Source organism: Crocodylus porosus, unplaced genomic scaffold, assembly GCF_001723895.1.
Source record: "Crocodylus porosus isolate Cpor-Errol unplaced genomic scaffold, CroPor_comp1, whole genome shotgun sequence".
Lineage (NCBI taxonomy): Eukaryota > Metazoa > Chordata > Crocodylia > Crocodylidae > Crocodylus > Crocodylus porosus.
The window spans coordinates 2,752,390-2,768,312 of NW_017728937.1; the positions used below are offsets into that span (position 1 = coordinate 2,752,390).

Genomic DNA, 15,923 nt, shown 5'->3' on the forward strand with positions numbered 1-15,923 from the left:
TTGGCCCTCTTCCAGTCCTCCGGCACCACACCAGAGCACCATGAGTGCTCGTAAAGCCATGTCAGGGGTCCTGCAATGACCTCGGCCAATTCCTTTAGTACTCTAGGGTGGAGATCGTCTGGACCAGCTGACTTGAATACATCCAGTCCCTCCAGAAGCTCCCTAAGTAGTTCCTCACTAACCCTTGGCCCAGGTGTGCGTCCCCTGGGGCCCGAGGGGGGCCTTGCAGGGAGGTGGCTGTTCTGTTCCCTACTTAGGAAGATGGAGGCAAAGAAATCGTTAAACATGTTAGCTTTGTCGTCTGGTGTGACGACCAAGTTTCCCAACGCGTCCTGCAGGGGCCCCAGAACTTTCTTTTTACCCCCTATGTATTTAAAGAAAGACTTCTTATTGTCCTTAATCTGGGAAGCTAGTCCTAATTCCATCTCTGCCTTGGCCTTCCTGACTGCCCCCCTACATCCCTGAGCAACTGCAGTATAGTCATCCCTTCTTTCCATTGTGTGTATGCCTCCCTTTTAGCAAGGAGACATTCCCGGACGCTTTTGGTGAGCCATGAAGGCTTGTGTGCCCTCCTGCTCCCTTTGATCCTCGTTGGGATTACCTTCCTTTGGGCTTGGAGGATCATCTCCTTAAAGAGCGACCACTCTCCTTGGACACCTGGCTCCCCTCCCCTCAGGGACCTCAGCGCTTCCCCAACTATCCTCCTTAGCTTACATACATATGACCTTTTATGAAAATGAACTTCTCTCTCTCTCTCTCTCTCTCTCTCTCTCTCGCTCTCTATATATATATATAGAGAGCGAGAGAGAGAGAGAGATATTTATTCAGTCATACATACATACTCACACAGAGGCTTGGCAGAATTTGATTTTTATTTTTTAATGTTGACAGCTAAAATAAATGCTTATTTTTTAGCTTTTATTTCTATTTTTATCATTGTCATTGTTCAGGATTGCATGAAATTAGGAGTGTAGGGGGCACACATTTTAGTAATGACAGTATACTGTCAAGTTTTTTATAATCACGTCAAAATAGAAAAAGTAAATATCCGTAAATCAATCAATCATACCTGCTTTAAATCTTCTGTTTAGGGTTGCGCCAATAGAGATTTTGGGGGCCAATGCTGACAGCCGATTTTAAGGAGACATATCAGCCGATACCAATCTGATTTCCAGTACAGCTGCATGCAGCTGGTAAGTCTGTTGTGGTGGAAGGGGAGAAGGGGAACAAAGGCGCTTGGGGCGGGGCGTAGATCAAGGCCCCTGCGGTGAGAGAGGGAGTGGGACAGGGGCTGGGGCAAGCACTGCCCAGCTGGGGCAGGCTGTGGGACAGAACTGTTGCTCATATGAGGGGAGCGAGGTGAGGGGCGGCTCCCACCTCTATGCACACCCTGGGAGTGCATGGGGGGGGCGTGTGTCCCCAGATCTGTGCAGGGTGGGATAGGGCAGGCTGCAGCTGCAGGCTGGTGCTGGGCTGAGCTTGGGGCAGGTGGTGCTGGCGCTGGGAGAGGGCATAGTGGGGGGGGGCTGCAGCCACCCCAAAATTTGCTGTAGCCCTGCTATAGACCCCCCTCCCAGCACCGCTGCCACCCACCCCGAGCACAACTGCAGCCCCAGCCCACAGCTGTGGCCCACCTTGCCCGCACCCTGCACAGATTGGGGGGACCCCCTCCCCCCATGCCCTCCCAGGTTCCATGCAGCGGTGGGAACTACTCCACACCCCCCCCCAGACAAGCCATGGGTTTGTCACATGCCCCACCCCACCCTGGCTGGGCAGCACCAGCCCCTGCCCCACTCCTTCCCTCACTGTGGGGGGGCGTTGATCTGTCCCCCCACCCTTTCCCTCCTCTTCCACCACAACAGACTTACCAGCTGAATGCAGCTCTCCATGCTGCCAGGCTGTGCTCCTCACCACTTACGTGCTGCACTGCAGCTGCACGCATGCATGGGCATTTATCATCCAAATTATTGCCTACATCAGGCCAATTTCCAATACAATCAATTTTCTTTATATTGGTGCTGATCCAAGATCAGACTGATGTATCAGTGTACTTCTAATTCTGTTCATTCTCCTGGAAAGAGCAGGGCAGGCAGGAATTAGAAGAGGGTGGCAGCAACACTCCCAGAACTCTGGAAACATGAGGAGAGGCAGTGGGCACCCTTAGCACCCCCCCAAATGGCCCAGCCTGCCCCACCAGGACCTTGCTTCCACCTTGAATACTCCTCCCCCTCCCTCCCCACCCCAAGCTTTGGGAAGGGGTTTGTTTAAGTAGCCTGTTATCTCCCTTCAGCTTGCTTCTCGCACCTATGAGCAAGAGGCTAATTGCTTATTTAACGAGTCATTAGGCTACCTCTTGTTTTTCTCTTTAACCTTCCATCCTCTGTTCCTCCATCTCTCTCCACTTCCAGTAATAGGAGTGAGGGTTTCCCGTTACAGACCCCTTTCTATAAATTTGTATTACCAATAGAAATATATTTCTGTTGGTCTATGAGTGAGAGGTAAAATCAACAATTTATTGATAAAAAATTGAATCCTACCAAGCCTACGCATGTGCATGCACGCACACACACGTGTGTGTGTACGCACATGTGCATGTGTAAATAGAGAAATATGTAACTGTATGTGTTTTGCTTATGGAATGAAAACATTTTCCTAAGAGAAAAATTTATTTGGAAGCTAGAAATAACTATTGAAAAGCAGAGTGTGTTATGGAATGGTGAGAAAAGAAAATACATACAATGTTGAGAAAACTACTTCAGGTACAGATATGAACATATTAGATTAATTCCTAGTATGATAGTGCTGACTTCAGAGCACCGAGTAAGGCAGGATTCAATAAAAGGAAATTTAGAATGAAGTAAAAGCTCTGCATTCCTTCTGAGGATAAAAGAATAGTCATGAGTATGAATCTTGGACTCTCTCCAGGGGATGAATAGTAGATACTGCTAGGAGAAAAAGATTCTAAGTGGAGTTTCAAAAGCTGTCCTTTAGGGTGACATTTGAGGAAAGCATTTCACCTTGTTCTCAGTGGGAAATGTGATTTGACTTGGCCACCTTTACTGCTTATCAAATGAACAATAGCAGTAAGTATCCAGTACTTCTGAAGGAGTGAAATGAATAAAAGAGTTTTTGACGTTTCATAGAGCTATTTATCCTCGGGTTTAAAGCTAAAAATGTTTTTTCCTTATCCCTTTGGGCACAAGAGAGCATACTAATATTGGAAACTTTGCCCACAGTGGTACCTCAAGCTTCTCCAAACAATTTTTGAAAATTCTGCATTGGATAGTTTCTAGTGATGACATTCACATCCTAGGACTACAATTACATTTTTTTTCTGGACACAGTGGAGCAGAGAAGAGAGTGAGAAATTAATCTTGTGATGTTACCAGACATATTAGAAACAAAGGAGAGCCTTATATGTATCCTGAAGTTTCGCTTCCATAATCCTGTTGTCCATATTTTACTCTTTGGAAGTGGTCCTAATGATTTTTAGTCAGGGGAATTAAGTTGTAGAGCTGAACAGGCCACAGCAACAGAGAAGTCTTGTAGCTATTGGTTTCTTAGAAAAATGACCTCCTTCCATAAGAATGGCACCTTTTTGGGAAAAGGGACAAAATTTCAAGACTGCTTTAAGAAGAAAACAAAATTTTGACCTTTTTATTTTTAGGAGGTTTGTATGATGTACAAATGTTTTCCAACTTGATAATCACCTTGGCAAAGAAAGTAGGTGAGATCCAAGCTTTCACGGTGGATTCTCTGCATACCTTTTATCCTATAAGGTAATGCTGTTAGTGTACCTTAAATTCTAGCTGAATTCTTTGTCAGACAGGAGAGTATCTTGCTATTCTTTTTGAGAGCTCCATTCTCTTTGAACCCTAGCATTCCACAATATACTTTGAAAAACACTGGCCTAGGACAATCTGAGACACACATCCTAAGGTATTTTGGGGCCCTATGGGAGTCACGTGGAGTCACCCTCATGTGAAAATGCGTAGGTGTATGTGACAGGATGCTTAGTGTGCCTGTCCCTTTAAGAACTGAGGTTGCTTGAGCAACCTGCAGGTGGTGTGGGGGCTAATGAGAGAGTCCTGTGACTAAGAGAGGGCTGGGCTTGAGGTGTATAAGCTGAGGTCCTGAGCTGAGCAGGTTGTAGGACCCTGGAGGCTGCTGCGGAAACATTGTCTGGGCAGGATTGTTACAGCTTCTGAAAGCCAGTGCAGAGAGTGCAGCCTGCAGCAGTCTGGAGGTGTTGGAGGTTCCTAAGGAACAAGAGGGTCCATGAGCCCAGACAGGGACAGCGACCAGCACTAGAGGGTCCACAAGCCCAGACAGGCTGAGAGTGGGGCCAGAAAGGTCAATGAGCATAGAGAGAAACTGAGAGGGGGACCAGAGGGTCCATGAGTCCAGAGAGGGGCTGCAGGTGTAACCCAAAGGGTCTGAGCACCCAGAGAGGGGCTGAGTGAGGGGCCAGGGGTTCCGAGTAACCCAGAGGGTGTGAGAGCCAAGAGGGGCTGAGTGTGGGACCAGGAGGTGTGAGAGTCCAGGTAGGGACTGAGCAAGAAAGAAACATCAGGAGTGACAGTATCTGTGAGGCTTGGGGTATTGTATAGGGCAGACAGAACCATGCATTACCCCTTAAGGTAGTGACTGCAGACACCTGGTGGTCAGTAGAATGAGATCAGGTTTGGAAAGCTTTGGGGCTGCTTTCTTTATTTAAAGACAAATACATCAAGGCAGGGTGTGTGAATGAAGGGGTGACTGCTAAACTAGAGTGGAGATGATAAGGGCTATGGGGACTTCAGATATTTCATGGCCATGCCTGGAGAGAGCCACACTACAACAGACAATTACTTTTCAAGAACTCGAGTTCCTTGAGGTATATTGTCTACCTACATATACACAGATCTTTTAATTAAATCCATCTGTCCTCAGAGACTAGACAGAGTGGAACCAGGACTGAAACAGTAACAGCCTTCATGCAAAACATAGGCATGTGCTACTACCGAAACCAAAGGCACATGTGGGTGGAAGAGTTTCAGCTTACTAGTGGAGCAGTGTGAGTGAGAGAAGCAAAAAGAAACAGAAAGTGGAATGAAAGGCTGAAAATACAGTTTGAATATGCACTTGGGAGAACATAGCTCTAAGAAAAGCCTGAAGGGAGAGGGGCAGGGGCAAGGTACGGAAGAGCACATTTGGGACTGAGCAATGGCTGAAGTAGGCTTGGAAGTCTGGAAGGGGTCTCCTGGTTTAATGAGTCCAACCCTTGATCATTCATACCACCATATCATATAATTCTGCTTATACATTTATTAAGCTCCACCATCAAAACAGTTGTCTTGCTCTCACTACTTGGTTCCAGAACTTCATTACTCTGAAGGTTAACTTTTTAAATTTCCAGACTAAATTTATTCACGGCAGTTCAAACCCTGTTTTTTTGTGTGCAAATATTGTCCTTGAGCTTAAATAGCTCATTTTTCCCTTTACCATTTTCTCACTGGTGCTTTTTATAGAGAGCAGTTGTATCCCTACTCAGTCTTTATTTTTGTAAGCAAACCAAGCCAAGTGCTCTTGTAAAATGGACTTTCCATTCTCCTGCCCTTCTGTGCATCTGTTTGTGTCTGAATTCATCTTTCTTTAATATGGGTGATCAGAATTAAACGTAGTATTCCAGACAAAGTGTCTTGTGCTATGGACATAATGCTTTCCAATTTCTATTGGAAAACTGTGAGTGATACTTCCTAGAAAGAGTCTTAATTATTTTCTGATTCCAGGTGTGAGTTCAAGAAAATGGTTCTTTTTCTATTTGTAAATAAAAAAGGATTGCAAAAAAGATACTGGCCCAAACATCCCTTTCTTCTTCTAACTTAAATGAAAGGCACCAAATTTTGCCCTGTTTAATTCAAAAAAGGGTGTACCCCTAGAATCAGGACTGGGATTCAGTTCCCAAAGAGTGGAATTGTGAATTCGTATTCAGACAATAGGTGCTTGAAGAACTCAAAAGGATTTAAATTAAGATTTAAGCCAGAGTTGGAGACTTCATGGGTGCATACATGCATACAGAGCCAACTTAAAATAAGGCAGTTTAACTAAGTTGGCTTAAGTTGGCTTAAGTTAACGCCACATTGGAGCATACACACGTACAGCTCCTTGACATGGTGGCAGTCACTTTGTAAGCTAAACTGACTTAACTAATACGACTCAATATAATATACCTTGGATGTGTATGATCTTATGCAATATTTAAGTTGACTCTGCTCCACATATGTGTGTATGCTCTGGCAGTTCAGTTTACTTTAAAAAGTTAAGTCAGCTTAACTGTCAGAAAGTTAGTATGTGTGTATGCACCACACAAAACTAATTAAAACAATAGGAAGCTTTCCAAGAAGAATAGAGATGAACTGCAGGTAGAAATGAAATCTGTTGGAGCAGGAGAATCATCTGAACAGTTTGAGAAGGACAGCCACAAAATGGAATAGCAAAATGGATGGATGAGAAGACCAGAAGCTTGACTGCCGTGGATTACAAAGCTTTCCACAAAAAGGGAAGACCCACAACACTTTAGCATCTTGAAACTCAGTAATGATGATTAAGCTGAGAAATTACCTTGAAAAAATCAAAGGGTCAGGGGGAACAGTGAATTCAAGTCTACTGTTTGAATGCAGAACTGGAACAATCAAAGAATTAGGATATGTTTGGACATTTATCATTATTTGCCCTGTTTGTATCCATAGAGGCTTAGATTGAAGAGGACAGATTGGTCCAGCTTAAATAACATAAATGTCTTTTTGACAAAAAAAATGCATTCTGATTTCATTCATGAGATATTTTCAGTTATTAGAAACATTGTAATTTAGGTTTTTATAACAAGTGAAAACAGAAAGGATTGTTTATAAAGGTAAGGCTGGCCAGGACAGAAGGTCACATGGGCCTGGAATTCCCTCTCCCAGTTCAGGACATGGAGGGACCTCCAACTAAAAGCACAAACTTTAGAAGCATGAGGAGCATCCCACAGGTACGCTTGAGTGGCTGCTTTGTTTGTATATTTATTTTAAGATTTATGCAGTTGTTTGATAAGAATAATAGGAGTTTGACTAGTAAGTATTTTGTGTGTGAAATGTGGAGGAATAATAGATATTGGCTCAAGTGCAACAGTTATTTGACTAAACATGCTAAAAAGGCTAGAGAATAAGAGATTCAAATCTGAACGGATCTAATTGATCTCATATGGAGACAGGAGGTTGGCCAAATTGCATGTTGCAGTGTAGCATAGTAATATCTCAGCTAACAGTACAATCTAGCTGTCAGAAGCAGTCTAGCTATAGCAATATATAACTTCACAGATTAATTTACCCTGCTCCTTTCAACTTTCTCACATAAACCCACACTTTGTTTTTATTCCCAAAGTTGAAGAATTTGAAAAGTTTCATGTATTACTGGGTTTTTTTCTGTTTTATCGTTTTAAGGCATTTCAAAAATCATCATTAATCTAATTAAAGGAGAATCTTTATTTACTGGTGCAACCACAGTAATTGCTTTTGAGATTTATCAGGACTTTCTAAATAGGCAACATGTTGATTTTGGTAAGACTGGTTTTATTTAATATTTTTTCTATTCTGTGCCCTGAGATTCTGTGTGATATTAATTTGATTTCTTTGATATATAAGCACTAAGGGCTGGATGTTAATCTATTCTGAATCCGTGAAAAAAGTTAACTCATCTTGTTTTAGAAATGAATAGGGACCTTCCAAATTCACAGTGGAAGTGGGCTGTGCAGTGGCTCCTTTAATCTTACAGGCTTCCCTATGCGGACCCCCCGTCAATTGGTGGAAGGGACCTGCCACTTGCTCCTGATTGGCAGGGAGGCAAAAACTGTGGTTTGAAATATGAAAAACTGTGGTTTGAAATATGACACTGGTTTTTCCTCCCGGCCAGTCAGCAGCAAACAGCAGGCCTACCAGGTCCCTTTAGCCAATTAGCAATGGAGGGGAGGGGTGCATGGGGGAACCTGCCAAGTTAATGGATTTGCCATGCAGCCCACTTCCACCATGAATTTGGTAAGTCCCTAGTGATGAACTGTCATCTCAGCATTAAGACTAAAATTTAAAAAGCAAGGAAAGGTAAGGTCCATTCACTCTCTGCATTAATGCCTTTTCAGGGTATTGAACGGGGTGGGATTGCACTTAGGCCTCTGGCAGATATGCAAATAAAAGCATGATGGTATCTGATGCTTGATCCCACAATCATGCATCTTACCATGCATATCTGGCATGGCAGGAGGAGTGACTAGAATTGAGGATCAGATGCTATCATGTCTTGTTGCCAGTGCAGGTGGTGCCTGGGATCCTGATCCCAGAATCACCCTGTCAGGTGACTGGGCTCGCAGCTGGCCACACATTCCATTAGTGGCATGATAGGACCCAGCCACAATTATTACACACATTTTGTGTAATGATTTTGAGGCTTGTTTCTTGAGTTACCACACTGTTAATTGCATTAATGTGTGGTTGGGTAACTACTTGATATGTGATTAACTGGTTAATCACAACTTAAGTATGACGTATACCAGGGCCTTAGGTATCCAATGAATGGAATAGTTCCATGATAATTAGGCACCTGTGAAGCAGCACTAGATATTAATGGTGTGTGAAACAGGCCCTATTCGATTCGGATTTGGCCTGAATCAGGGACAGTGATTCGATTAGTTGATTCAGATCACTGTCCCCAATTTGATTCGGAGAATCAGCGATTCGGCCATAGACACAGCTTTAATTTTTTTCCACATACCTCGAGGTACCAGGCATGGCTTGTGAACGCTGCGGTGCTGGGAGAGTTGGAGCGTCCCGCAGGAGCGCCCCTCCCCCCACATGCTCGGCAGAGAACCCGGAAGTAGACCAGAAGTACTTCCAGTCCACTTCTTCTGGGTCTGCCAGGGAGTGTACAGGGGGGCCCCTCCCTCACCCTCCTTGGCTCAGCTCTCAGTTGCGGGGGGACCCCGGGTGCCCCCCCAGACACCAGGGGGACCCTCTGTGTGCTCCCTGGCAAACCCAGAAGTAGATTGGAAATGCTTCTGGTCCAGTTTTGGGTCTACTGCCGAGTGTGCTGGGGACCCCCCCTCCCATGGGACACCCCATCTGCCCCAGCATCGCAGCATGCACAAGCTGCACCTGGTACCTTGAGGTATGTAGAAAAAATATTTAAAGCTGTGTCTATGTCCAAACAGCTGAATCGATTCAGAGGGTTCTGATTCAATTCAGAGAGATTAAAAGGTCTCCTGATTCGATTTGGATTCAGAGATTTGGCCACCAAATAAGGCCAAATCTCCGCCAAATCAAATCAAGGACTGAAGCTTTGCACAGCCCTACTAGATATGTGTAAAACATTGAAAAGAACAGTCAGTCTTTACTGACTTTTAATAATTGAATGCAAACTCTTGTTTAAAAGAAACAATTCATGTTTCATCTTTTCTTTTGAGTCATAATTTTCAATTTGGGAAAAAATTTGGAATGGAGGTTGTATATGTTGGTTATAAGAGTTGTTGCGGTTGAAGAGTTAAGTCAGGTAGCCGCTGAGAAAAATGTGTGTAATAGGGATCAGACCTTTGTAATTGGATTTAATGAAGAATCATTTAGGGACATGTGCATATTTCCATATGTATTTATTTATTATTTAGCTCCTATAGTCACCTTAGGAGATTCTTGATGGAGAATTTTCTGTAGGATGTATGATTGTGGCCAGTACAGAGCCGTGTATAACATTCTACAGCTGTTAATAGTGATTAACCATTTTCCCTTTAGTAACATGGTGTTTTATAAAAGTGCAATTAGCCATCAGGAACTCCATTGAGAGGGATGACATTTTCTAATGTCTTCAAATACTTGTTTCAACAAAAGAAATAAATTTGTTAAGAGAGATATTAGACTCTTATGCCAGTTGGCCTCATTCACTTATTTAATAAATAAAGGAAATTTGCTTTAAAAAAATCTGTTGCTCACACACTAAAATACCATGTTTTCTTGCATACCACTTGCCTCCAAATAGTGCATACAACTTGTTCTGGCAGGTAGAATGAAACAAAGATTTTTTCCAGAGTGATCTCTGAATGTAAGCCACAGGGAGCAGGGGCAGGATCTTCTGTTGAGCTTCAGTCACTCTCTCCTTGCAAGCTCTGCAGCTTAAGCTTTAGCACTGCTGTAGTCAATTTCATAGATTTCTGGGGTTGGAAGGGACCTATTGGATCATTGAGTCTGACCCCCTGCTCTGGGCAGGAAGGAGCGCTGAGGTCAAGTAACCCCAGCTAGGTGTTTGTCTAATCTCCCTTTGAACACCTCCAAGGTAGGGGAAAATACCACCTCCCTTGGAAGCCCATTCCATATTTTGGTAACTCTCACCATAAAGAATTTCTTCCTGATGTCCGATCTAAATCTACTCTCCTTCAGTTTATGGCCGTTATTTCTAGTAACCCTCAGGAATGCTCTGGTAAACAGAGTATCATCCCCCATTCCCTGCTGACCCCCCCCCCGATGATGTCATAGCCACAAGATCACCTTTCAGCCTTCTCTTGCGGAGGCTGAAGAGATTCAGGTCCCTCAATCTGTCTTCATAGGATCTTACCTACAGGCCCTCAACCATATGTGTAGCCCTCCTCTGGACCCTTTCCAGGTTATCCACATCCCTCTTGAAGTGCAGAGCCCAAAACTGGATGCAGTACTCCAGCTGTGGGCTGACCAGTGCCACATAGAGAGGAAGTATCGCCTCCCTATACCTCCTTGTGATGCACCTACTAATGCAAGAAAAAGTGCAGTTAGGCTTACTTATTACAGTGTCACATTGGTGACTCGTGTTTATTTTTGCATCAACTATGACTCTGAGATCTCTTTCCACTAACATGCTACTTAGAATGGTACTTCCCAGTCTAAAGGTGTATTGGTGATTCCTTCTCCCTAGGTGGTGCAGCACTTTGCACTTACCTTTGTTAAATTGACCACTATTCTGATTCACCTGCTTCTCCAGTCTATGCAAATCCACCTGAATTTCCTCCCTACCCTCTAGTGTGGTTACTATACCCCATAGTTTGGTGTTGTCTGCGAATTTGGACAGAATGCTTTCTACACCCTCATCCAAATCACTGATGAAGATACTGAACAGTACTTATCCAAGGACAGAGTTTTGGGGGACACCGCTGACCACATCTCTCCAGGTAGAAACCAACCCATCCACCACCACTTCCTGGGTTCCTTAGGGGAACTCCCAGCCTTCCTGGACTCCCAACTTACTGATGTTATTACCCCTCAGACCCACTAACTAATCTCCTGGGCTCATTGAAGTTGGCCTTCCGGAAGTCTAGCACTTCTGCCCTACTAGTTATCTTTTGCGCCGTTTGCCAGATAGTGAATCCTCTCAACAGATGGTCACTGTCTCCTAGGTTACCTTGTACCTGCAGATCTCCCACGAAGTCCTCCCCTGTGGCCAGCACCAAGTCAAGTAAGGTATTTCCCCTAGTAGGACTACATACTTCCTGTGTTGGGTGCAGGGCCTGTATGTAGGTTAGGAACCTGTGTGAATATATCATATCAAGGAAAATTTATCACAAGAAAAACTCTTGACAGTCACATGGTCCTTCATAGAAGACTTTAGTTGCCACAGTATATCATATCATACCATATATTTACTCTTCAACCTGGAGAAACTAAGGCTCAGAGGGGACTTGGTGGCAGCCTATAAGTATATAAGGGGAGTGCACCAGGAGCTGGAAGAACAATTGTTCACTAGGACTCCCCAGGGGGTAACAAGAACTAATGGCCACAAATTTCTGGAAGGCTGATTTAGACGACATAAGGAAAAACTTTACAGACCGAGTGTCCAGAGTCTGGAACAGACTTCACCCAGAGGTGGTGCAAACACCAACTCTGGATACATTCGAAAGGCATTTGGATACTTATCTTGCTGGGATCTTTTGACCCCAGCAGACTTCCTGCCTATGGCAAGGGGGCTGGACTCGATTTTGTGAGGTCTATTCCAGCCCCTAATGTCTCTGAAATCTATGAAACCCCATTACAGCTACTGCCAAAGTGGCAGCAGCTTTTGCCTGAGTTTGCAAGGAGAGAGCGAGTGAGCAGTACACTCCACCACTCCTACAGGTAGCTGGAGCCCAGCAAAGAGCCAGCCTCTGGCAGCTCTGTGCTTCCAGTCCAGCACAGAAAACAGCTTCTATACTTAAAATATGGACCTCAGTTTTGGAGGGCTAATTTCTGAGGGAAAAAATGTATGTGGTATGCAAGTAAATATAGTAGCTTGTTCTTAACTCTTAATCTTTTTCCAGTTTTTGTAAACTTGTGGGGAGTTATTATGGCACTAATATCCTTTTTCTTTTTTTGTTTTAAGACTTTAACTGAGCATTTCTTGGTTACTAATGTTTGAGTCAAGTGTTTTAAAATTTTGCATTCCAGAAAAATAGAGGGACCAGAAGGTAGCATCTGCACTTCACCTTCATGCATCATTAAATAAGTCATTCATTTATGTAGTTTACAAATAAGTAATTCACTTTTATTTCCTTCTGTTACAGCTAAAGAAGTTGTTATAAAAATAATATTAAAATGTTTTGCAAGTGTCGTGTTTGGATTTTTTAGTTCAAAAATAATCACATACTGGCTGTCTCATATTTTCAACGATGGATTAACTGAAGTATTACTAAGCTTCTCAATGACCTACATCATTTTCTTTATTGGTAAGATAAGGATAGATGTTTTTTCACTCAGTTAAAAAGCACCTTGAACCTGAGTATCTCATTTTTCTTTTTGTTCTGTATATTCAAATATATACTGATTAACTAGGACACACGTTTGTATTATTATCAACCTAGCCATTTACGGTATGCATTTAACAGCATAGAGAGAATGCAGGAATGTATTAAATTTTATATTCAACATCTAATATTGGAAAAAAAAACATAAATGTGCTCAGGTTAATATTGCTTGAGGATCTTTGATTTTGCATTTTTGCTTTGCATTTGACTGCTGTTAATTTTAACTTTAAATGTTACATTAAAGAAGCTTTTAGAGGGTTATTATATACTTTTCTATATCCCTCTGCTGTAAATATGGATGTCTTGGTTACCTTGGGTGCCTATATACATGCTCTGATGTGTTCTAATTAGAACACCCTAGCATTGCTGTAGTATCATGTGTATAAATCCCTGTGGGTTTAAAAATGGCTGCTGGGGTGCTTTAACTAATGCTCATTGAATTACCCTTAGTTAAAGCATCCCATGGACATTTTTAAATGTACAGGGCCTTAATACACATGTTGCTGTGGTGTTTTAATTAAAGCAGCTGTCTGGGAACCACTCTGATTAAAAACGCCTATCCTCTACCCCCAAGCACGTATATTGACATCCCTTGAGTCTTGGGCTGCCTACACATGTTCTGGTTCACCTTATAATTAGAATACACCAGATCTGTGTTCTAATTAGAATGCTACAGCGTGGCCTCACCGTTATGTGAATTAAGGCCCGGTGAGTTTAAAAATGGCTGCTGGGGTACTTTATCTAAACCTTGTTGAAAGCATCTCATGGCCATTTTTAAACTCTCAGGGACTTAATACATGTGACAGTGAGGCATTTAAATTAGAGCGGCTGTCTGGGAACCACTCTAATTAAAACACCTTTCCTGTCCCTCCTCCTCCCCAGCACATGTATAAGAACCCTTAGTTATTTACTGCTATGGAGGATAGAGAGGAAATGAGTGAGATTAATACATTTAAAAACTGTAAACTGTTAAACAATTTTATGCAGTCAAGGTTGGTAAGTATCTTACTTTCCTCACAATCAGTAATAAGGCTATGTTATATATCATTATTTTATAGTATACTTTTAACAACATTTATGGTAATATGCCGTATAAATTTGCATACTGCACACCCCTTTTCCCTAAAACTTAGTCCTCCAAAATTGGGGTGTGTGTCTTAAGTGTGGAAGCTGATTTCTGCATTAGAACAGAAGCATGGAGACTCTGGAATGGTGCTTTCCCAGTCAGCATATAGTAGGGGGATAGTGCCTTCTTCAGTGTCAGAGCTTGAGTTTTAACCCTTACACAGTTGCTGCTGAATGGGCAGTAATTTTTGGCTGAGCAGTATGAGTAAGGCAAGTGAGCTGAAGAGAAGTCTGCCCCTACTCCATGACTTTGGGAAACTCTTTTTTTCCTTACTCTGCCTTTCCAAAACAAAGTACATGTCTTATTTGGGGGTGTGCAGTATGCAAGAAAATATAGTATTAAGCTTTATTATTTTAAAATGAAAAAAAATCATAAAATAATACTTGCAATGCTTGTAAAATTGTTGGTTACAGTTTGTCGATACAAAATGGTTAGGTGGACAATAACAGGCTGTTTTGCGTATGCTACACATGAGAAAGTATAAGTAGCCCAGTGAAATAGTTTTTTGAGATCAGTTTTTATTTTGCTGTGCTTCACATGATCTGAGCCAAAAGGCCGAGAAAAGGTCTTATGTGTCCAGAAGTATAGGTTTTTCCTTTCAGATTAATTCAGGTAGGTAATCCACATGTTTGGTTTTAATAATGACAGATAAAACAGGAAAGGCTAATTGAGTGTCTATACATGTGCTCCAGGGATGGTGAGGAGGGGGGCACTTTAATTAGAGCGGTTCTCAAGAGCCACTGTAATTAAAGCGCTCGCAACATCTTGTGTATTCAGCATCCTGCGCTTCAAAATGGTGGTAGGCACACGTTAACTGTGGAAACTGAATACACAAAACACCGAGGTTACTTTAGCAAGCTAATTAGCACGCTCCAGCAGACTCAATTTATGGAGTTGATCCATCTCACTGTAATTGCAGTGCATCAGAGCAGGTGTTTCACCTGTCTACAGGTACCTGTTGCAGCAAAGTAGTGTATTTGGTCAGGTCTAAGGGTCTTCTTGGATTCATAGATTTTAGGGTCAGAAGGGACCTCAATAGATTATTGAGTCTGACTCCCTACATAGGCAGGAAAGTGTGCTGGGTTCAGATGACCCCAGCCAGATGCCTATCTAACCTCCTATTGAAGACCCCCAGGGTAGGGGAGAGCACCACCTCCGTTGGGAGCCCATTCCAGATTTTGGCCACTCTAACTGTGGAGTAGTTCTTCCTAATGTCCAGTCTAAATCTGCTCTCTGCTAGCTTATGGCCATTATTTCTTGTAACCCCCAGGGGCTCCTTGGTGAGTAGAGCCTCACCAACTCCCTTCTGCGCCCCCATGATGGATTTATAGGCAGCCACAAGGTCACCTCTCAACCTTCTCTTGCAGAGGCTGGAGAGGTCCAGGTGCCCTAGTCTCTCCTCATAGGGCTTTGCCTGCAACCCCTTAACCATATGAATGGTCCTTCTCTGGGCCTTCTCCAGGTTATGCACATCCCTCATAAAGTGTGGTGCCCAAAACTGGAATTGGTATTCCAACTGTGGCCTGACCAGTGCCTGATAGAGGGGAAATATCACCTTGGTTCTGTTTGTCATGCATCTGCTGATGCATGATAAAGTGCAGTTAGCTTTGCTGATGACTTCGTCACATTGATGACTCATGTTCACCTTGGAGTCCACTAGGACTCCAAGATCCCTTTCCGCTTCCATGCTGCCAAGCAGATAATAATCCTAGGCAGTAGGCGTGCTGGATATTTTTCCTCCCTATGTGCAGCACTTTGCATTTCTCCTTGTTAAATCACATTCTGTTGTTTTCTGCCCATTTGTCCAACCTGTCCAGGTCTGCCTGTAGTTGCTCCCTGCCCTCCAGTGTTTCCACTTCTCCCCACAGTTTTGTATCATCTGCAAACTTGGACAGAGTACACTTCACTCCCTTGTCCAAGTCACTGATGAAGACATTGAAGAGTATCGGTTCAAAGACCGAGCCCTGTGGGACCCCACTGCCCACATCCTTCCAG

The 15,923-nt window shown here is 43.2% G+C and overlaps 1 protein-coding gene across 1 annotated transcript in view; it reads left to right on the top strand.

The window, feature by feature from the left end:
- Nucleotides 1–15,923, top strand: part of LOC109318189 (sodium/hydrogen exchanger 10-like) — a 206,155-nt gene that overhangs the window by 17,611 nt on the left and 172,621 nt on the right. Inside the window, exons 5-6 of the mRNA XM_019547271.1 lie at nt 7,464–7,580; nt 12,563–12,724. Of these exons, the coding sequence (XP_019402816.1) occupies nt 7,464–7,580; nt 12,563–12,724 (279 nt within the window). The remainder of the gene's footprint in view (nt 1–7,463; nt 7,581–12,562; nt 12,725–15,923) is intronic.